The sequence below is a fragment of the Brachyhypopomus gauderio genome, chromosome 11 (assembly GCF_052324685.1).
Source record: "Brachyhypopomus gauderio isolate BG-103 chromosome 11, BGAUD_0.2, whole genome shotgun sequence".
Classification (NCBI taxonomy): domain Eukaryota; kingdom Metazoa; phylum Chordata; class Actinopteri; order Gymnotiformes; family Hypopomidae; genus Brachyhypopomus; species Brachyhypopomus gauderio.
This window is the reverse complement of record NC_135221.1, coordinates 15,957,772-15,980,673: the sequence shown is the minus strand read 5'-3', so window position 1 is coordinate 15,980,673 and position 22,902 is coordinate 15,957,772. Positions and strand designations below refer to the sequence as shown.

The window sequence follows — 22,902 nt, the reverse complement described above, 5'->3', positions numbered from 1 at the left end:
TCTCTGTCTCTGTCTCTCTCTCACTCTGTCTTACTTTCTCTTTCTCTCTCTCTTGTGCTTTCTTGCACTCTCTCATTTTCCATTCACACTCTCTTGTGCACATCCCCTCTCCCTTTCTCTCTGTCATCTGCCCTTTCTTCTCTCTTTTCGTCTGTCCACACGCACTCTCCATCTGTCTCTTTTCTCTTTTTCCTCAATTTCACTAACTACACTTGCTGGACTCTTAATGTTACATGTATATCTAGCCTTATCTAATTGTAGATTTTAATTTAGTGCTATCTAATGACACTAATCACATCACATGTCTACAGCTTCACACACACTCACATTCAGCTTTACACACACTCACACTCACACACACACTCTGCTTCACACATACTCCCTTTTCTGTATTAGGTAGAGACCATCTTTGTTACCAATGTTGAACATTGTTGAATGTGATACTTTAATTAAAGTATACAGTAGAAACTCTCTGTAGACACAGATATATTATAGAGATATATGAGAAACCATGTGGGAGACATCCACCATGTTTTATAGAGAGAGTTGCAGTTAATAGAATAAAGGGAATTATTAGGTTATACAGAGTTATTATTAGATCATTAATGGCTAATATTAGGTTATAAAGGGTTATTAGTAGCTTATAAAGGGTTACTATTGGTTACATATGGTTATTATTGAGTTATAAAGGGTTGTTATTATTATGTTATTAGTCATTTTTTCAGTTACACTAACAATTGTGGTATTACCCAATGCTGTGTTGGGGTCATGTTGGGGTCATGTTAGGGTATCTTATTCACCTGCTAAGATAGCAACATACTGTGATCTACTATGGCCATCGTGCTACATTACATTTAATCTTTCAGAAACATGTAATCTAAAATTTTCAAACTAGTGATTAATCTAAAGGATTAATCTCAGTACATGTCCAATGTAGGAATGTCGCCTGCTGTAGAGGCTGTAGAATCGTGCTGGGGTCTGGGCATGTGGGATGGCATCGTGTGCTGAATAACACGACAGACAAACACGGAGGTGTGAGGCCTGTGAGTCTAAAGTTACTGCATAGACACACAGACACGTATGTGTACCTTAGTATTCTCACCAGGGACGGTTACCCTCTAAACAATTCCACCTACGCCAGAATTCACTGTAACAAAATGTCTTCTTCTCCAGAATAATTTGGAACAAAACGTCTTTTATATCATAGTTCTTTGTAACAGAATGTCCTTTATAACAGGAAACTGCCTGTTACATTTTACTGTCTAAATGTAACTTAATCAGCTAATTACATGTCCGTCATGACCTGGACCACGGGGAACTCTGAGATCTCCCTGTGCAGTGGGGTGACTTCAACACCAGGGATTGGGATCTGGTGTGTGGGCGCTCACAGCCAGTCACGAGGCATCAAGCTGGAGGTGGGTGGAGGTGTTCTGTACTCCTCTGCTTTGATTGGTGGATCACGCTTCAATAGGAAGGTTGGAACATATACTGTAGTTTAATATAAGAATGTCCAATAAGTGAAAAAGAAAAAGAAAATCTGACTTAATGTCATGTATCTATACAGTTTAGGGTTACACTGTATCCAGGCAGAATGTTAATGCTACACTGTAGCATCCAGACAGGGTGTTAGTGTTACACTATATCCAGACAATGCTAGGGTTACACTCTATCCAGACAGGGTGTTAATGCTACACTGTATCCAGACAGGGTGTTAGTGTTACACTGTATCCAGACAGTGTTAGGGTTACACTGTATCCAGACAGGGTGAGTGTTGGTAAAGAGCTGGGCCCAGCACTCGTACTGTTGACTTCAGTTTCTGCACCACTTCATAGCTGCTTCACTGGTCAGTGGGTAACTCACTTTGCCATCTTGGGTAGTAAGCTAGTGACCTGCTCATTCACTGGCTGCTTCACTAATTAAGAAACACTGGCATCTGCACAAATTAACAAACACTGGCTACTGCACTAATGAACAAACACTGGCTACTGCACTAATGAGCAAACACTGGCTACTGCATTAATTAACAAACACTGGCTACTGCACTAATGAGCAAACACTGGCTACTGCACTAATGAGCAAACACTGGCTACTGCATTAATTAACAAACACTGGCTACTGCACTAATGAACAAACACTGGCTACTGCACTAATGAGCAAACACTGGCTACTGCATTAATTAACAAACACTGGCTACTGCACTAATGAACAAACACTGGCTACTGCACTAATGAGCAAACACTGGCTACTGCACTAATGAGCAAACACTGGCTACTGCATTAATTAACAAACACTGGCTACTGCACTAATGAACAAACACTGGCTGCTTCACTAATTACCAAACACTGGCTACTACACTAATTAGCTCTACTTGAACATTTTAAAATAAAAGTAAGGATCTCAATCATTCTTTTTGGTGGCCTCTGTGGCTGGATCTGTGTGAGGAGAAATTATCATACTTTCAGCCGCCTCACCTCAGACAGTACAGTGTGCTCTCAATAGTGGCTCGTGAGAATGACCACAAGACCCATTAAACCGCTGTCTCTGGCCTTAGAGCCACCATGGAAACAACACTCAAATTCCAGCATTCCTGTTCTGTTTTAACGTTATGTCAGCAACGTTTTTTTTTCCAATATTCGTATTCCATGATATGAGGTAGTGTTGGTCTGTAGGATTGGTGGTCTGTTGGATTGTTGGTCTATATGATTGTTGGTCTGTAGATTGTGGGTCAGGGGGGGTCACACTCAAACACAGCTGTATCAGCTCATGGTTTAATAGGCTGGGTGCTCTGCTCACCACACTGACCAGGGTCCTACGCCTTTGGGAAAATTTTATAGGTATACAGCTTGAAATACCAGCCAGGGACTGAATCAAATAGTAAATTAATGTGAGTAAATCATGCTGTTGTTTGTGTGTGTGTGTATGTGTATGTGTATGTGTGTGTGGTCCGTGTGTGTGTGTGTGTGTGTGTGTGTATGGGTACACGTCTGTGCGTATGGCATTGAGCATAGCAACACACAGCTGACACACACAGCTGAGACTCGGCCAGTGCTAAAATCTCATTCCTGTTTAATAGATCTCTCACTTTTTATTTATCTCCTCACAATGGGGAGTGTTGGGGTGTGTGAGTGTGTTTGTGTGTGTGTGTGTGTGTGTGTGTGCAGATGTGTGGAGGGGGGGTGGGTATCTCACCACCCAAGGCCTCATACCCAAGCAGCCATTTGATATTAAATTGATGGGCACTTTCAGGCTGTCAACAATATCAGTTTAACACACACACACACACACACACACACACACACACACACACACACACACACACACACACACACACACACACACACACACACACACACACACACACACACCATGCAGAGTGTCAGATCACACAGTGTGGTTGCAAATCTCTGAAAAAGCCCTTTGCTTTTATGAGAGTAATTATAAATGCATGATTCCTGCCCTGTACAACCCACCCCCCAATCAGCCGTACCCACGCAGCCTTAATTAGAATCTTAAGCGGAGATATGATTCTCTGTAGCACTGAGTGCTTTTGCAGTCTGCAGAACTTGCAGGTGCAGCAGTATCATAAATAATCACAACGGAAAGCTGAGCTTTGTGAGGTGAAGAGGAGGACAGGGGGGAGGGTGCAGGTGTTACCTCACAGGAGGAGTGGTTATGTATTCCAGAGCCAGCCATGAGAAGGGGAGAGTGAAGGAGAGGAGAGGGGAGGAGAGGAGGGGAGAGGAGAGGGCAGGGGAGGGGAGGAGATTGGAGAGGTGGGGAGGAGAGGAGAAGGAAGGAGTGAAAAAACATTTCACTTTCCTCTACAAAGATTAATCACAATGTTGTTTAATGATCTTGAGAATTCTTGACATAGGTATCAGTAACTATTTTAATGTAGAACCTTTAAGAAAAGACAATCAAGTTGCTTTGTTCAGAGCTTTTTGAGCCATACAGAGGTAAGTCCATGCTCAGAACTACAAAACCCATAATCCCCAGTCTACCATATGCAGGCATGATGTGTTTATTCAGCTGATCACTTGTCTGATGGATGACACACCCCAAACCATGCATGAAAGCAAACCATGACTTGGGTGGGTCAGTATATATTATAAACTACTTTGATGAGATGAAACAAAAGGAGAATTGTTATTTTATTTGTCTCATAACTGAAGCCCACAGGGCGATATAACCCCCTAGGTATGACAGTAGCAGAAACATCCAGACTCACACCACAAAACAAGCCAAAACAGAATGATGGACAGGAAGTCTGTTTGGAGACACCAGACACTCATTTCCTTCTGAAACTGTGCGATACCATCGAAAAAATGGTTAGAATCAGATGTGCGCTGACCTCGACTGGCCACTGCTATCTCATCATAGTGAAAATGATGAAATGATGAATTGATGCAGGGCTTGAAGCTTTTTGTTTTTCAATGCTGTTTTGCTTTAGAGAGAGAGAGAGAGAGAGAGAGAGAGAAATAGAAATCTATAGAGAGAGTAATTTGAAGCTTTCTGCAGTCAGTGGACAGAATTAAATTTCCGCAGTATTAAGCAGGATTAAATTTCATCAGTCATCTGTCCTGACCACACTGTATATTCATTCTTTCATCCTCTCAGTTTCTTGGCACCCTGTGTTCTCTCTTTTATGGAAGTGAAGAACTGAAAATGTCAGGGTGGAAGGGTTTAGCTAGGCAGCCCATTGTTAGCTGTCTTAGCACCTAACCCCATCGCTAGCTGTCGTAGTATCTAACCCCACCACTAGCTGGCTTAGCAACTAACCCCACCGCTAGCTGTCGTAGTATCTAACCCCACCACTAGCTGGCTTAGCAACTAACCCCACCGCTAGCTGTCATAGTATCTAACCCCATCACTAGCTGGCTTAGCAACTAACCCCACCGCTAGCTGTCTTAGCACCTAACCCCATCGCTAGCTGTCGTAGTATCTAACCCCACCGCTAGCTGGCTTAGCAACTAACCCCACCGCTAGCTGGCCAGGACTCTACAAGAATTATTTTCCCCAGCACACCTGAGACACTTGTACTTCCCTCCACATTCTGTAAATTTACACCACTGGATAACACGATATCTTTTCCTCCTAATGTTTATTTTTCTCAGGTAGCCTATTCTGTTCCTGCCCAGGGTTCAGTCAGACACCTGCTGCAGTGCGGTTCGGGTTAGCCAGCCTAACTGTAAGCCTATTGGGCGAACAGGATACATCAGAGCTACTAGATATCAGCTGACCTAGTAAGTGGCTGAGAGGTGGAACAAATTTTGGTAAATAAATTAAATAAATATTTAGGAATGACTGCGTGTGGGTGAAAACTTGTTTTATCCTTACAGTAAGAATGTGCTCCTGTAGGCGAGCTGTGCTGAGGGTGACCTGTCTCAGGATACCCAGCAAGCTATTTTTAGTAAACACTAGTTGGACTGCAGAATACCAGCTACAGCTGCATATGTGGTGAAAGTGGAGATACTCGGAAGCTTCTTCACTCTAAACAACCAGAAGGCAGTGTTCCCTGAGCCCAGGGATGTGTTATGACCACTGAGCTTCAGTGCACTTTGAGTGGAGATCTGAAATCCCCAAAGTGCAGAGAAATCCATATGTTGTTAGATTAGAACAGTGCAAGCTATACAAAGTTCTTCTCCCTGATGAAGAAGATGCTTTCTGGCATGCCAAGAACTTCCCAGATCCCTGTATCTATTCCTGTCTGCACCAGACTCCAGGTCGTGACTCACCAGACTTTCTGTATTTGTGTCTGTGTATTTGATGTGACTGATGGATTTCTGCCTGCATACAGCAGGAGGCTGGGTGGACTAAATGTTAGCATCTGCATGGCTCTAAGGAGGTATCATAACCCTGACGTGCACCTAACACCTGGCTGTCTGAGACCAGTGCCTTGGTTGGGTTGCCAGACATTGATAATGCCTGTACAACAGTGGGGACAAGTCCTAATATGATACTTCTAATCTGTATTGCATTTTGGATAGAGGGGAAAAAAAACATAAAGTATTTTATTTTGATGAGGTAACAAGTACAAAAATATAGTGACAAAACTGAATATGACACCTAGTTTAAATTTGTGGCTTTATTATTTTGAAAAAGTGGGGGATTTTTTAAGTGTTTCATCATCATTGTTTTAATGTTTTATTAATGTTGCTACAGCATGCAGTTAGAGCAACATCATGTTTTTTTCTGATCGGTTGGAGGATTGCATGTACATTTCTTCATTATTATGTTTGTTTAAGTTGTCACATTATGTGGTGAATGTGGGTAGAGTTATTTTTTTAACTCTAATTCCTGCAGCAAAATGCTGCCTGCTGTGACTGTCAATTAACATCTCTCCCTTTTCCCCTCCCACTCTCCACCAAGCAGGTGGAGGTGTGAGAGCTGCTGTCACAGAGCTGCCGTGAAGCAGGTGGTGATGAGATCTTTAGTCTTGGGAACGTCAGTGCAGGAACTGTCTGGAGTATAGTTTATGAGGACTGATACAGAGAGAGCAAGTGCAAACGGCTCAGTGCTCACTGGGTCCAGAGGGGGGCAGCAGAGAGCAGGAGAAGGACTGTGTTTGAGTTGGGGCTGGGGTGTAGATGTCTGAGCTGGGGTCTCCATGGGCACTGATGATTCCAGGAGAAACTCTGCAGTTCAGCAGAGGTGTAATTTCTCCTCACCACAGTTGACTGTTGTATTGCGTTGCATTATCCTAATGAATAAAATCCCTCATTCTGTTTGGTCTGTGATAGGGTGGAACGCTGAGAAGAAGGTTTCACTTATCTAAAGCTGGTCTTTCATAGTGTCCTCCCCTGCTGTAGGATTTCACATGCTTTTAAGGACAATACATAATCTCTGTAGCACGGAGCTTTTCTTTAAGATAAAAAGAGCATCAAACCCCCAGCTGATAGAAGTAACACAACACAGATTTCTCTCCAGAAACCTGCTGTCTGCTGAAGGAGGATGTGCCCAGGGAGTCTGCCCATAGCCCAGATACATGCATAATGCTCAGAGCTGCGTGCCTCTGAATGCAGCACCAGCATGCTGAAGAACTCCAAACCCTTATACTCTGTGCTTCTCTACACACATATGAATAGCTCAGATTTGTGTGTGTTCCATTTTAAAATCAGAGTAGGTCCGGCATGGCACAATACTGGAGATCAACCTGTCTGAGTAGCTCTATTCAGAGAGAAACACACACACACACACACACACACACACACACACACACACACACACACACACACACACACACACACACACACACACACACATGCACTACTACACACAAACACACACCTACACAGACTCTCTGCTGCTCTCTCTCTAGCATTTTCCTCCATCATCTTCTGTCCCACCAGAAAAAGAGGTTGTTACATCTGCTGAAGCTGGATGAGCTGCAGAGCACCCCACACACACCTCCTCCACAAACCCCACACACACCTCCTCCACACACCCCACATACCTCCTCCACGCACCCCACACACACCTCCTCCACACACCCCACACACACCTCCTCCACACACCCCACACACCTCTTCCACACACCCCACACCTCCTCCACGCACCCCACACACACCTCCTCCACACACCCCACACACCTCCTCCACGCACCCCACACACACCTCCTCCACGCATGATCTGTCTGTCTGTTTGTCTGTCTGCCATTATGTCATTGCATAAAAATACTCTTCCTTTATGAACTGTATTAAATTGTTCCCTATTGTAAAAACTAGTGAACTAGTTAAGTGTAATCACGACCAGAGCTATGAACATGGCATTGATTAAGTCCCCAGAGAGGGAGAGAGGCGTGTGGACCTTGGCAGTTAGACGTGTGAGGAGGAGGAGCCTTGCTAACTCAGGGAATAGTGCATGAAACACTGCTACATGATACACACAAGGCTGATATTATTCTGAAACTGAGAAAACTGAAGTTATTGTGTGAAGTTCAGTGTGGGTAGCGCATGTGTCTATGTGGGTGGTGTATGTGCCTGTATTGGTATGTGTGTGTGTGTGTGTGTGTGTGTGTGTGTGTGTGTGTGTGTGTGTGTGTGTGTGTGTGTGCAGGTGCACTGAAGCCCCTCCCCCTTCTCCTCCTGTCAGTATGCCTCTCCTTATGCCCTCTCTGTAGTTTCTCTCTCCAGAAGTCCCGCAGTCTTTGGCAATGCAGCCTTCACAAACGCGCTTTCATATACACACACACACAAACACACACACACACACACACACACACACACACACACACACACACACACACACACACACACACACACACACACACTCACATATCACTCTCTCCCACACAGACACACAATCACATGCAGTGACACAAAAAACTCACTCATACACACATACACAATCACAAACGCAATAAGCACACAGACACATACAAACATACACACAGGCAAGATCTTATCATGTCATCACAAATGTAATTATTTCTAATGTATGGTACAACATTATCAGATCCTGAATATATCATGTTTAATGCACCCTGCTGTATATTGTGTTAAATGTGATAAATTATACATCTAACGATACATCTGCAAAAATTATTAACTAATGGCAACCTCTCTTGGGTGGAATTGTCAAACAGACAGTACACTCCTGCTTGTTTAAGCCGGTCCGGTAAGACCCAACCCAGGCAGTGAACCGTCCTCTTCCTGTCACCAGGAGCACCGGGTACACGAGCCCATATGGAAACTCTGTCCTTCGTTTGTCTTTGTCAACCTGTGCCACCAAGAACGCAACGTTATCCTTACAGAATCAGAAAAAGTTACACAAAAACATAAACACCACGTAAATTTCTAAAAGAAACGTTTTCAAAACGGCATAACATTAGCAGAACGTCGCAATACCTTTAATCCTAATATAATCTTTCATTTCATCTTAATCTAACTTTTAATTTGAAAAAACGTTTTCGAAAACCTCTAATCTTCACATGAGCTCAGATGTAATAAATGATGTGTTAGGTGCAGAGCAGGACCACAGGCGTAACTGCAACAACATGTATTACAAATTGATTTTACCCGGCCAGGTTTTTCATGCAGGTCCCGCGGGGATGAGCAGAACTTCAGGACGAGCTGTGTTTGTTAACTACAGTTCTGGGCATACCTAATAAGCTGGCGTTCCTAGCGCGCGCCCCGCACGCACGCCTGCGTCACAGCTATAACTTGCATTACATACAAAGTGCTTTGCTTCTGATCACAGAAAACATCCTAGGTAATAGTACGGATAGGCCAGAATTCAAGACACCATTGAGTCAGACTACTACTAAACTACAGGAGTCAATATCATTACCTAGTGTTTTGCAAGTTAGACGTTTGCCAAGAAGCACAAATAACCATAGACAGACATACAATTTAAGAACAATGGCAAGTGGTATCAGCTGAGTTAGTGCTCTGGTAAGCGCTAACTCAACAAACAGGTGAGTCTTCAGTCTACGCTTGAAGATAGCAATAGACTCTGCAGTTCTAGCAGCTAATGGAAGATCGTTCCACCATCTTGGAGCCAGGACGGAGAATAGTCTGGAGCTTTGTCTTCCATGAGACTTTAAGCATGGAGTTTCGAGTCAAGCCAAGCTTGAGGTTCTGAGTGTTCGCTGTACAGATCGGCTTTTTACCATGGACATCGTGTAGGGAGGGGCCAGTCCATTTTTGGCTTTGTAAGCAAGCATCAAGGTTTTATATCTGATGCGTGCCGCTACTGGAAGCCAGTGAAGAGAGCACTTGCGGTTCAGAATCGCAGCTGCCCCATATCACAGGTCTCTCTACACTTTATCGAGGAGATGCGTACTTAACGGAGTTGTTATGTGCAAAAAACACTAATGCACAGTCCGTCTAAAACGCCAGAGCTGAAAAGAAGCCGCATGAATGAGCGCTAATTAAATGTCAGAGAGAAGTGTAGAGACAGAGAAATCAAATCACACCTCTGTCATTTTATTCTCTTATTCAAACACACGTTGCTATAGCTAATATCGTTGAGGGACACGGCTGTAGCCTTTACTTTAGCCTTTATTTTGTCCACAGTGTTATCATGTTCTGAAATTAAACTTAGTCCCGTTCCCGAAACCGCAGCCTTCTGCTAACTTTTGCACCAAGAGCTATGTAAGTAAGACTTAAGTTTGTACAAGGATATTGATCCTTCCTTGGGGAGCGAATAAATAAATACGACCACAGTGACAAAACATATTACTAAAAAATTAGCGTGATTTGAAACGAACTCGATGAAGGAGCAACAAACATTTGGAGACAAACAGGTGCGCGTGCCTTTCTGAAAGGTTCTCGAGACGAATGACATCATCGGCGCGTCACGCGAGTCAAATCTCATTTCTGCACAGAAGGTATCGGTGTGGCGCTCCTTGCTTTCGCCTGTTCTGCCTCGCTTATTCCTTTAAACCAGCTGGAAATGTCTGAACATCTCAACACAAGCAGATTTTTATTGCCATGACAGCTACATTCTGTGTGCAGTAGCTACACACTGGGATGCAATACCGTTTCTCCTGTGCACGTAGTCGTCTGCACTGACAGCAGGCTGTTGAGGGGGTGAGGGTGGAGGGTGGATGTACATGATGTAACATGACAAGAACACGTCAGTATACGTAACAGGGTCTACGGGTGGAAATGAGGTATGAGTGTAAAATGTAGTGCTTAACGTGGCAGTGCCTTCATGGTCAGACCTGAGAAGAGTGAGCTTTGAGATTAAAGGGTGGCATTTAAAAGACAGAATTAAAGCTGACATTGCACAGGTCAAGAGAGGAATGAATGGGACCACATCTGAACCTTTTAGAATTAAAATAATTAAGAGTAGATGTGGGGGTGTTGGGGGGGGGGGGGGGGTGTTTCTTTCACAGAGTTTTAATGAAAGCTATAAAAGCAGTTTAATCAAAATTTATTAATAACATAAATATTTAACATTTTATATGAATCTAAATAACCTTTTATTTAAAAATGGTTCATATGTTTATTTCAGCTACAGTAAAATTACTTGTTCGTTTGTGTTGGAATGCTTGCTAACAGGTTCAGCATGTTGTCCTGGGAGGGCCTGGTCATCCTGAGGTAACGTGTGGTCAGCAGATACCGTCCCACAGAAGCACGGCCTGTTCCAGCTGCTGTGAGATCACTCAACAGACATCCCTCCTGTCCCTGAAACAATAAAACACCTGGAGTTTACCTCGAGCTCTGCAGCGTGAGAACAGCACACCTGAGCTGACGCTGAGGATTATGGTTCTGTAGCTCCGCCCCTCTGCTGTGGTATCTTCCCCTAACGCTCACACGTTCCAGCTGTCGCACTCTCTCCCGGAACAATGTCTGACCCCTACCAAAACAGCTATCACCACGGCGACGCAGATGGCTACGGGAGCTACGGCGAAGGTGGTCAGGACGGCTACAGCTACCAGACGGACTACCCCCCGCAGGAGGAGGACGCGGCCAGCGATGTCACGGAGGGGCACGACGAGGACGACCAGATGTACGAGGGCGAGTACCAGGGCATTCCACACCCGGATGAGGTGAAGGCCGCCCGACGGGCCGCCAGGTCCAGGGCCCGGGGCCCGACGGCTGCGGACGCCGTGTCCGAACAGCAGGAGCTGGCGGAGCAGTACGAGGACATTCTGGAGGACTGCGGACATGGACGCTTCCAGTGGAGCCTGTTCGTAGTGCTGGGCCTGGCACTCATGGCCGACAGTGTGGAGTGCTTCGTGGTGGCTCTGGCACTGCCCAGTGCTGAAAAGGACATGTGTCTGTCCAACGCAGAGAAAGGCATGCTGGGTAAGTCTGATTCAGTGTTCACTGAAGTCCTTCCACAAAGAGTTTCTTTAGTGTTATATTAAATAGACTTTCAGAAGTAAATCACTGGTACAGCTGTATGCATCGTTTGCTGTATTTTATAATCAGTTGTGAGTTGTAATATGTATATATTTATGCAAATTATGGAAGTTCAACCAACAATTGTTTACATTTTATATAGTAACAACATAAATATCATATTTAAATACAATTGGAATTTATGTTTATTTGCATTATACACAGTGGCCACTTTATTATGTAAGCCTACACTATACATATACCTACAAGATTTCTATTTTGTAATTACAACACTAACTCCATTATCCAATTACCACAAGCCAGCATATTCCAAATGTTCAGTGAATAAAAAATAAAATAAAATGAAAGTATAATTTGAGTGAATATTGGTTGGAACCAAGCGAAACCCAGTACCCAAAAGCCCAATCATCCAGACATTTTTGCACACTAAATTTCGTCTAAACGTTGTTTACGGCTGTGCATATTTAGGGTCTGTTTCCTTCCCTGGCATAAAATACCAAGCTAATTACTTCAAGTGATTTTGTGAATTGGTCCGGTCCCGGGTGATGGCGAATGTTCAATACTGGCCACGGGCCACTTAAGCAGGGCATAAATCAGGAATGCTCTCAAATTAGCTAATGGCAGCGTCAATGGCAAGATTCATCATACTGATTCGCTTGTTGGACTTTGCATCAGTAAGTGTTTGGTTTTGAGTCCAAACCCAACTCAGTGACTGGACCAGATCTCTGAGTCATGGGTCTAAACCCAACTCAGTGAGGGAACTCTGAGTCACTTAGAACACAGAAGTACGATATATATGTTTTATGTTCTCAGGATGGTTCCTGAGTCTTTCTGCCTTCCCAGAGTGCAACATCAGAGTGTTATTGTACTGCACACAGTACCCCGGTGTTCTAGAATACAACCGTGCCACACGGAACACAGTGTCAGGTGTTCTAGAACACAACCATGCTACACGGAACACAGTACCCCGGTGTTCTAGAATACAACCGTGCCACACGGAACACAGTGTCAGGTGTTCTAGAACACAACCATGCTACACGGAACACAGTACCCAGGTATTCTAGAACACAACCGTGCCACACAGAACACAGTGCCAGGTGTTCTAGAACACAACCGTGCCACACGGAACACAGTGCCAGGTGTTCTAGAACACAACCATGCCACACAGAACACAGTGCCAGGTGTTCTAGAACACAACCATGCCACACGGAACACAGTACCCAGGTGTTCTAGAACACAACCGTGCCAAATGGAACACAGTACCCAGGTGTTCTAGAACACAACCATGCCACACGGTACACAGTGCCATGTGGAGTCCTGGATGTAATCACCATTTCTGGATGACAAGCTTATTCTGGGACAGTGTAGAGGAAGCTATTCAAGTTCATGCCTCCAAGGCCCACAATGCAGTTAATTATCTCACTGAAACAGGTGTGTTGGAGCAAGGAAAACTAGCTTTTGAACCCTGTTATAGAGGGATATTGTTGGATCTTTTATAAGCAGTTGAAATGTACAGATCTATAACTGTGCTATGACTGATGATTGATCTATGACTGATCTATGACTGACCTATAACTGATCTATGACTGACCTATGACTGATCTATGACTGCCCTATAACTGATCTATGACTGACCTATGACTGATCTATGACTGACCTATGACTGATCTATGATTGCCCTATAACTGATCTATGACTGACCTATGACTGATCTATAACTGATCTATGACTGACCTATGACTGATCTATGACTGCCCTATAACTGATCTATGACTGACCTATAACTGATCTATGACTGACCTATGACTGATCTATGACTGCCCTATAACTGATCTATGACTGACCTATGACTGATCTATAACTGATCTGTGACTGACCTATGACTGATCTATCTATTTTCCCTGACTTTTACTGCTCAGGTTTCCTAGGTTGTCACATCATAGTAGTTGTGCAGATGTCCTGTAAGTGTCCTGCTCTGCTGGTGTCTGCCAGCATTATGTGAGTTGTCCTGCAGCGTCCTGTACCAGGTATCCTGCAAGATTTTTCAAAAACATTCACATTTACAACATTTTGGGACAGATGCTCTTCAGTAAAGTAATGTAGGTAGTTACGGTAGGTACTCACACACAGCTGGGCTGCTAATGGCATGTTGCTCTGCATGGTTTACCAGGTGAGTTAACAGATCACAGAAACACTGATCTCACTCAGCCCTCCGCATGGCCAGTCTGTAGAGACAATCTGGATGGTCTGTAGTGCTGGTCTGCATAACCAATATGTACAGCCAGGATTCATGGACAGACTGGAGTGTTAGTCTATATGTCCGGTCTCTGTATCGGCAGCCAGTAATGTGTGGTTTCAGTCTCTTCTGAAGAGGCTAAAAACACATATGGTGTGGACCCGCCCACTGGTGGCACAGCGGCCCAGAGAAGGGACTCCCAGCACCATGTTCACAACCAACAGTGATCTGTCATTGGCCAGAACTGTAACTGTGTGTGTGTGTGTGTGTGTGTGTGTGTGTGTGTGTGTGTGTGTGTGTGTGTGTGTGTGTGTGTGTGTGTGTGTGTGTGTGTGTGTGTGTGTGAATGTGAGAGTGTTTTCTAGCCTCTTCCTGGCTGTCTGGAAGAAAGTGCGAGTCAGCAGAACCTGTGCGAGATCGATAGGTTTGGGCCTGACCTTGCCTCTCCGATACATAATCCAGCCCTCCCTCCCTCCCTGTCTCACCCCCCCCCCACCTCTCACTCTGCTTCCCCCCTCCCTGTCTGCTCCTCTCCCTCTCTGTTAACTCCTCCTCCTCTCCTCCTCTCCATTAACTCCTCCCCTACCCACCGCTTTCTTGTCTATTGATCACTCTCTCCTCCCTCTGTCATCCCACCCTCTCTCTGTGTCCCTGTCTTTCATTTTTCCTCTCCCTCTCTCTTTCTCCCCTCTCCCCCTCCCTCCTTCCCTCCCTCCCTCCCCTCCTGCAATCAGCATCTTTTATTAATCATGCACCTTTTCCATGTTCTTCTGTTCTCCCCCCGCTTCACCCAGTCCTGCCTCGTGGACACGCCAGGAACGTTCCCACTCTGCAGCTGTTTCAGGCTAATGCTGGGTGTGGCTGCGCTCTGGCGCTCACACACACACACACACACACACACACACACACACACACACACACACACACACACACACACACACACACACACACACACACACACATGTCCATCACCGACCCGCTGCATTTCATCTTCGCCCTGCACTCTCGCTGTTTGAGTGGCGACATCACAGAAGCATGTCAGACGCGTCATGGCAGGGTTGGTCCAACCCCGTCCGCGACCCCATCACCTCATCCACAGGGAGTTAAATCCCTGCCTTAGTCTGGACAGGAGTTACCCAGAATAACCGTAGCCCGGGCTCCTGGGCCGGCTCTGCTTGGGCACGACTCCCCGTGCAGCCAGGCGGGGTGGAATAAAATCCACCAATAGGAGGCAGGGAGGGGTGGGGTTCTCCTGCAGAGAAGAGGAGGCTGAACTATATGTTCTGACCCATCCCTCTATCTCTCTCCCTCTCTCTCCCTCTATGTCCCTCTTGCTTTTCTCTCCCACTCATTGCTCTCTTTTCATTTTTAGCATCCTTCTTTCTTTTCCTTTATCTTTCCATCTTTCTTTACTTCTCCCTCATCCTCTCTTTCTTTTCCACTCTCTCCCTCGCTGTTTGTCACTTTCCTGTTTTTTTATTCTTTCTCTCTCTCTCTCTCTCTCTCTCTCTCTCTCTCTCTCTCTCTCTCTCTCTCTCTCTCTCTCTCTCTCTCTCTCTCTCTTACTCCACACACCCACAGCATGGCCATCTGCTCCTGTATCTAGCTCTCAGTCACACTCTGATGTGCATTAACACTGGTGCTGGTGGGCTCCACTGCTCAGTGCATTCACATGATATGTCTGGAACCTCAGGCAAGAATCAGAACCAGAATCACAAGGTTTCTTCACAAGGTAGACTGTGGGGGCAGATGTGATGAAGACCTGTACAGTTGTACCCAACACACTTTGGAAACACCTTTAAGATCCACAGTTCAAGCCTAAATTCCATTAGATTTTAAGTCCAGTATGTTTTAGCTATCTTCCACACTAACACTGACACTAACACTGACAATGACCCAGACACTCTCACTGACGCTGATATTGACTCTGATACTGACAGACTCTGACTCTGACAATGACAATGACACCGACACTCTCACTGACACCGACATTGACTCTGACACTGACTCTGACACTCACAATGACAATGACACCGACCCTGACACTAACACTCTCACTGACACTGTCTCTGACTCTGAGTCACGGTGGTGAAGCCACTACAGTCACGGTGGTGATGCCACTACAGTCACGGTGGTGATGCCACTACAGTCACGGTGGTGAAACCACTACAGTCACGGTGGTGATGCCACTACAGTCACGGTGGTGATGCCACTACAGTCACGGTGGTGAAACCACTACAGTCACGGTGGTGAAACCACTACAGTCACGGTGGTGACGCCACTACAGTCACGGTGGTGAAACCACTACAGTCACGGTGGTGAAACCACTACAGTCACGGTGGTGACGCCACTACAGTCACGGTGGTGAAACCACTACAGTCACGGTGGTGAAACCACTACAGTCACGGTGGTAATGCCACTACAATCACGGTGGTGATGCCACTACAGTCACGGTGGTGACGCCACTACAGTCACGGTGGTGATGCCACTACAGTCACGGTGGTGAAACCACTACAGTCACGGTGGTGAAACCACTACAGTTTTCTCCTGGCCACATCAGCGACACTGTGAGAATGTTGCATTATCGTAACTCTCTGGGTAGTCGTGTGGTGAGACACTGAGCAGTGATGTATGGTGTGCTCATGTTAACGGGTCTGACGCATCTTGGAGAGGAGCGTGTATCTGCACTGACAACAGTGTGATGTGTTCTGGGCCTGCCAGTCTCACTCCTGCATAGCAACGGTGAAGTGATGTGATGAGTGTTGTGCTTCACACGACATAACTGAAGAGAGCTGAATATCCGCCGCTTTACAGGGTTGCGATTATCCGTCTTTTTTTTCATTTCTTTATTCTCATACATCAAATATGTTCAAATATGTATCAGACACTGAACGCTGGGAAATTGACTCGCCTTCATATTAAATGCCATTTCATATCAGTAAGTGAGCTGCCACTGACAAACAGAATCACCAAAAACAGGACAGGCCATCCTGTGTGAATAACAGAGCAACTACACACCTGTGAGAATGACAGACCAACTACACACCAGTGTGAATGACAGACCAGCTACACACCAGTGTGAATGACAGACCAGCTACACACCAGTGTGAATGACAGACCAACTACACACCAGTGTGAGTGACAGACCAACTACACACCTGTGTGAGTGACAGACCAGCTACACACCAGTGTGAATGACAGACCAACTACACACCAGTGTGAATGACAGACCAGCTACACACCTGTGTGAGTGACAGACCAGCTACACAGCAGTGGGAGTGACAGTCCAACTACACACCAGTGTGAATGACAGACCAGCTACACACCAGTTTGAGTGACAAACCAGCTACACAGCAATGTGAATGACAGACCAGCTACACACCAGTTTGAGTGACAGACCAGCTACACAGCAATGTGAATGACAGACCAACTACACACCAGTGTGAATGACAGACCAGCTACACACCAGTTTGAGTGACAGACCAGCTACACAGCAGTGTGAATGACAGACCAACTACACACCAGTGTGAATGACAGACCAATTACACACCTGTATGAATGACAGACCAGCTACACACCAGTGTGAATAACAGACCAACTACACACCTGTGTGGATGACAGACCAACTACACACCTGTGTGAGTGACAGACCAACTACACACCTGTGTGAGTGAAAGTGAAACTGCACACCTGTGTGAGGTTTTGTGGTAGCAGGATCATTTCATGGTGAAACATTGTAAAATAACACGTAAACATACATAATAGCCAACATCCTATAGAAAACATGTACCACTGACTACCACTAGACTCTTCAAAAAGTTTTGATGTCAATTATTTTAGGAGGCAGTGCCCCCCAGTGGCGAAGCAGAGCTGTTGCATTGCCCATTTATACACAGGCCCATCTCATATACAGTATGTGTGTGTGTGTGTGTGTGTGTGTGTGTGTGTGTGTGTGTGTGTGTGTGTGTGTGTGTGTGTGTGTGTGTGATATGTCCTCCAGGTCTTATAGTGTTCCTCGGAATGATGTTTGGGGCCTTCATTTGGGGAGGAATGGCGGATAAGGTGGGTAGGCGTAAGTGTCTCATCATCGCTTTGGCCATCAACTGTGTCGCCGGCTTCCTGTCTTCCTTCGCCCAGGCATACGGCTTCTTCATCTTCTTCAGACTAATCTCTGGCATCGGGTGAGAGGCACAGAGACACAGAGGCACAGAGACACAGAGACAGAGACACAGAGACAGAGAGACACAAAGACACAGAGACAGAGAGACACAGAGGCACAGAGACACAGAGGCAGTCAGAGGAAACGGAGAGAGTCTGACTTTCACACTCACTGTTTTATGTCAATAAACATAAAGGGTACCCAGAAGGATTTTTAAAACCCTTAATCAATCACTTAATCCACCCGCAACCAAACCTCTATAGTTTTAATCCCAGTGCCCCCACATGGTCAAAAGCACATGACGTATCTCACCCTCTCTGCAGGATCGGGGGCTCTGTACCTATCGTGTACTCGTACTTCTCTGAGTTCCTGCGTGCGGATAAGAGGGGTGAACACCTCAGCTGGCTCTGCATGTTCTGGATGATGGGTGGCATCTACGCCTCCTTCACTGCCTGGGGGATCATCCCCCGCTACGGTACTGTTCTCCCTATAACACCCTGCCCCCCTCCAGGGTTAGGGATAGGGTTAGGGGTTAGGGGCTTATGGGTTAATGTTAGGGGTTTAAGGTTTATGGGTTAGGGGTTTAGGGTTTATGGGTTAGGGCTTAGGGTTATGAGTTAGGGGTTTAGGGGTTGGGGGTTAGGGTTAAAGCAGTTTGGTCAGGAGTGTTAGGAGGTGTGGACTGTGTCCATCTGGAACCCTGTCTTCTTCTCCCAGGCTGGGGCTTCAGTATGGGAACAGAGTTCCAGTTCCACAGCTGGCGAGTGTTCGTGCTGGTGTGTGCGCTACCCGCCATCGCCGCCCTCATCGGACTAACGTTCATGCCCGAGAGCCCACGCTTCCTCCTAGAGGTACAGGGTCAAAGGTCAACCTCACCCATTATGTGCATCTCTAATTCAAAATGTCATGGCATGACCTGTCATGGACTTCAATCACCTCTGCATGACTGAAGTCTGGACGGATATATTTGACTAAATTGTTTTGATAGATTAACTGCTTCTACTCTCTCCTCTTTTACTGGAATGTCAACATCATTCATCTCTAAGTTCAAGCCCTAGTGTGTATAAGTTCAAGCCCTGGTGTGTTTGCTTCAGCACGCTAAACACGACGAGGCCTGGATGATCCTGAAGCAGGTACACGACACCAACTGGAGGGCAAAAGGAGAACCAGAACGAGTCTTTACTGTGAGCACACACACACACACACACACACACACACACACACACTACAGGACACTAACTGTAGCTCTTTACTGAACCAAACTTTTAGTAGAAAACAGTGAAATTACTAAACTAATACAGAGATGTGGCTGAAATAGACTTGCAATCTAATATCAGCTATTTTAGCGTTGTTTATGGTGTAGGAGCTGAGGAAGCCACATATGTAGTGACTGCTAGCAGGATTTGCCGTACCGACTGGTTACCGACTGGTATGGCAGCCTGGACGAGGCCTTTCTCACTAAGTGACTAACTGATAAAGCCTGCATGGGCGATGGGTCATTGACTGATTGATTGATTGATTAATTGATTGATTGATTTATACTTTATTGATCTCTTTAGGAAGTTTCCTTCATGGAGATTATGGCCATAACATAGTCTGTGCTGTAGCTGGCTAAATATCTAGCTAAATTAGCATCGCTGAGCTGTAAAGACATAAATAAACACTTTGCTGGTCTGGATTACATTCTAAGAATGACTGTTTGCACTGCTAGCTACTTCTTTTGTTGGAGAGGGATTAGGTTACTTTTTTACCCATAGGATTGTAATGAGGAATGATAATGACAGGTTAATCATGAAGAGGATCGCTGTACTTATCTTCAGAAATGAGGACTCCAGATTTAGGATTTCCCTGACGTCCAGATGTACTGTTGACATGCATGGAAAATGCTGTTTCCTGGATGTCTGCTTCCAATATCTTGATCTTTTGACAGGACTCTTTCAGGTTTTAACTATCTTTTACTTCTAGAGTAAATCCAGAGTGTGACTGATTTACAACTTGACATACAGCAACGCGTGTGAAATTAGAATGAAGGAAAGACGTTAGCAGCTCTGTCCCACCTGCCCCAAACACCTGTAAGATAATACTGGCTCAGCTCAAGTGTGAAACATCACAAGGATCAGTATGAAAGTCGTCTACTGTGGCTCTGGATTCTACCAACTTGATCATACATGCTAGCACTCCCATAGTAGTGTAAGATCATATACTGCTCAGAATGATTGCTGGTTTTTCAAACAGGACTTTTGACTCATTCCTGTTCAGGTGTCTCAGATCAAGACTCCAAAGACACAGGAGGATGAGTTCTTTGAGATCCAGAGCTCCACTGGCACAGCCTTCCAGAGATGGGCTGTCCGGACAGTCACACTTGTCAAACTGGTAAACTGTTATTCTATGTTTAATCTATCTCAGGTTGAGGGAGAGATGGAGACTTGAGAATGCCCTTTGGACTCAAGTTGCAATTAAGGGAAATTCAAAATACTGGTGATAAAATGCTGCCAAGAGCATGTTAGAATAGTGTGATTATATAATATTTTCATTTTTTCCCATTTATATTTAGAAAGCACATTTAAAAACAGCAAAGGTTGCTATGCATTCAGCTACTGTACATAATAATGTTGTGTTCACTGACTCAGACTCAGATGTTTGTGAACATTGCTATATTGAGGAGGCGGGAAATATGATTTGAAGATGTGATGAAAAGCGGTTTTGTCTTTTGAACCAGATTCTGAAGAACGTCGTGTCCCTCTTGACCCGGGAGTTGAGAATGGCTACACTCCTCATGGCTGTTATCTGGTTTACAATGGCATTCAGGTAAATGAAGATTTAAATGAGGCTGTATACAGTGACCTGTTCGTTATTTGTGAAGAAACACAATAACTCTGTGTGCAGTTCCTGGATCAGTGTCAGTCACACACATCCCCAAGTGGGTAACAGGGTTGCCACCTGTCCCGGTTGAACATGCTTCAATTAGCAAAATGTACTCAATAAATACACACAAAATGTAAAAATTGGTTTGTGTAAAATTGGTAAAATTGGTTTGTGATGCTGTTGTAGTTACCATGGATTTGTGATGGTGTATTATAGTTACAATGGGTTTTTTAATGATGTGTTCTAGTTACTAAGGGTTTCTGGTGGTTTGTTGTAGTTACTATGGCTTGGCAGTGTGGTTCCCGGACATGATAAAGCATCTACAGGAGGAGGAATATAAGTCCAAACTGAAAGTGTTCCACAGGGAGAAGGTTGAGTTCTTCCATTTCAACTTCTCCTTGGAGAACCAGATCCACAAGGAAGGCGAATACATCAATGACAAGTATGTAATACATACAGCATTATCATTAATCAAACATTAGCGACCAAATTTACTGGCCCATTACAATAGCTCTAAAAAGTAAACAAACTTTTGCTTCTCCCAGTCAAGTATTCCTAGGGTTCCTCCTGGCTTTGTAGACCTTGATTAGAAAGAAGAAACTATATCTACTGGAGCAGGGCTAGTGCCCCCTGGACTGTGCTAGCGTGCTTTCTTACCTGTTGTGTAGATTTGTCAACATTGAGTTGAAGTCCGTGAAGTTTGAAGACTCACTCTTTGAGGACTGCTACTTTGAAGACATCAAGTCCACAAACACGTTCTTTGAGAACTGCACCATTAGGTCCACAATCTTCTACAACACTGGTGGGTGTTACGTCACATTACATGCTTCATGTTATATATTACAGGCTCTCCTTCTCCGTTCGCTAAGGCTGGTCCTGGGTCTGAAAATCGTGAATTTGCTTCCACAGATTTGTACAAGGAGAAATTCATTGACTGTAAGCTGGAGAACAGCAGCTTCTACCACACTAAGAAGGGTTGCCACCTCAACACCGAGTCGGAAAACGATGTCCTTGTTTACTTGGTCAGCTTCTTGGGAAGTCTCGCTGTGTTGCCTGGCAACATCATATCAGCACTTTTCATGGACAAGATTGGAAGAGTTAAAATGATAGGTGAGATTTTAGTGGAGAAGTTTTAGTTACAGACACGACTCGTACGTAAATTGCACTAAAGGACCAGCTGTAAATGGATCCGGTGTTTTCATTCAAAACATTCATTCAAAATGATCAATTCACAGGTTCCATTTGTATCAAATTCACAATAACATGTTATATGCAGATCTGGGTCTCTAGAAATGTTGTTTTTCAGAGAGAGTGTGTTATGGAAGGTGTGTATTTAGGCTCATGTGTCTGTGATTGGATGGCTCATGGAAGCTGTCTATGATTGGATGGCTCATGGAAGCTGTGTCTGTGATTGGACGGCTCATGGAAGCTGTCTATGTTTGGATGGTTCATGGAAGCTGTCTATGATTGGATGGCTGATGGAAGCTGTGTCTGTGATTGGACGGCTGATGGAAGCTGTGTCTGTGATTGGACGGCTGATGGAAGCTGTGTCTGTGATTGGACGGCTGATGGAAGCTGTGTCTGTGATTGGACGGCTGATGGCTGTGTTGGTGTCTCTCCACAGGAGGCTCCATGCTGCTCTCGGCTGGCTGCACCTTCTTCCTGTTCATGAGCTTCAGTCAGGCCGCCATCATCGTCTGGCAGTGCTTGTTCTGTGGGGTCAGTGTGGCGGCCTGGAATGGCATTGAGGTCATCACCGTGGAGATCTACCCCGCCTCCAAAAGGCACAGCAATACTTCAGTCACACTTGGGTTTTTTGCATATACCAT

The 22,902-nt window shown here is 45.1% G+C and overlaps 1 protein-coding gene across 2 annotated transcripts in view; it reads left to right on the top strand.

Moving 5' to 3' along the window:
- sv2bb (synaptic vesicle glycoprotein 2Bb) overlaps window positions 1-22,902 on the top strand; it is a 35,112-nt gene that overhangs the window by 10,547 nt on the left and 1,663 nt on the right. For both annotated transcript variants that reach the window (XM_077022339.1, XM_077022340.1), the window contains 11 exons: window positions 11,007-11,756; window positions 18,050-18,230; window positions 18,532-18,683; window positions 18,926-19,059; window positions 19,303-19,392; window positions 20,468-20,581; window positions 20,928-21,016; window positions 21,351-21,515; window positions 21,742-21,875; window positions 21,983-22,183; window positions 22,698-22,857. In XM_077022339.1, coding sequence (XP_076878454.1) covers window positions 11,294-11,756; window positions 18,050-18,230; window positions 18,532-18,683; window positions 18,926-19,059; window positions 19,303-19,392; window positions 20,468-20,581; window positions 20,928-21,016; window positions 21,351-21,515; window positions 21,742-21,875; window positions 21,983-22,183; window positions 22,698-22,857 — 1,883 coding nt within the window. In that variant the 5' untranslated portion in view covers window positions 11,007-11,293. The remainder of the gene's footprint in view (window positions 1-11,006; window positions 11,757-18,049; window positions 18,231-18,531; window positions 18,684-18,925; window positions 19,060-19,302; window positions 19,393-20,467; window positions 20,582-20,927; window positions 21,017-21,350; window positions 21,516-21,741; window positions 21,876-21,982; window positions 22,184-22,697; window positions 22,858-22,902) is intronic.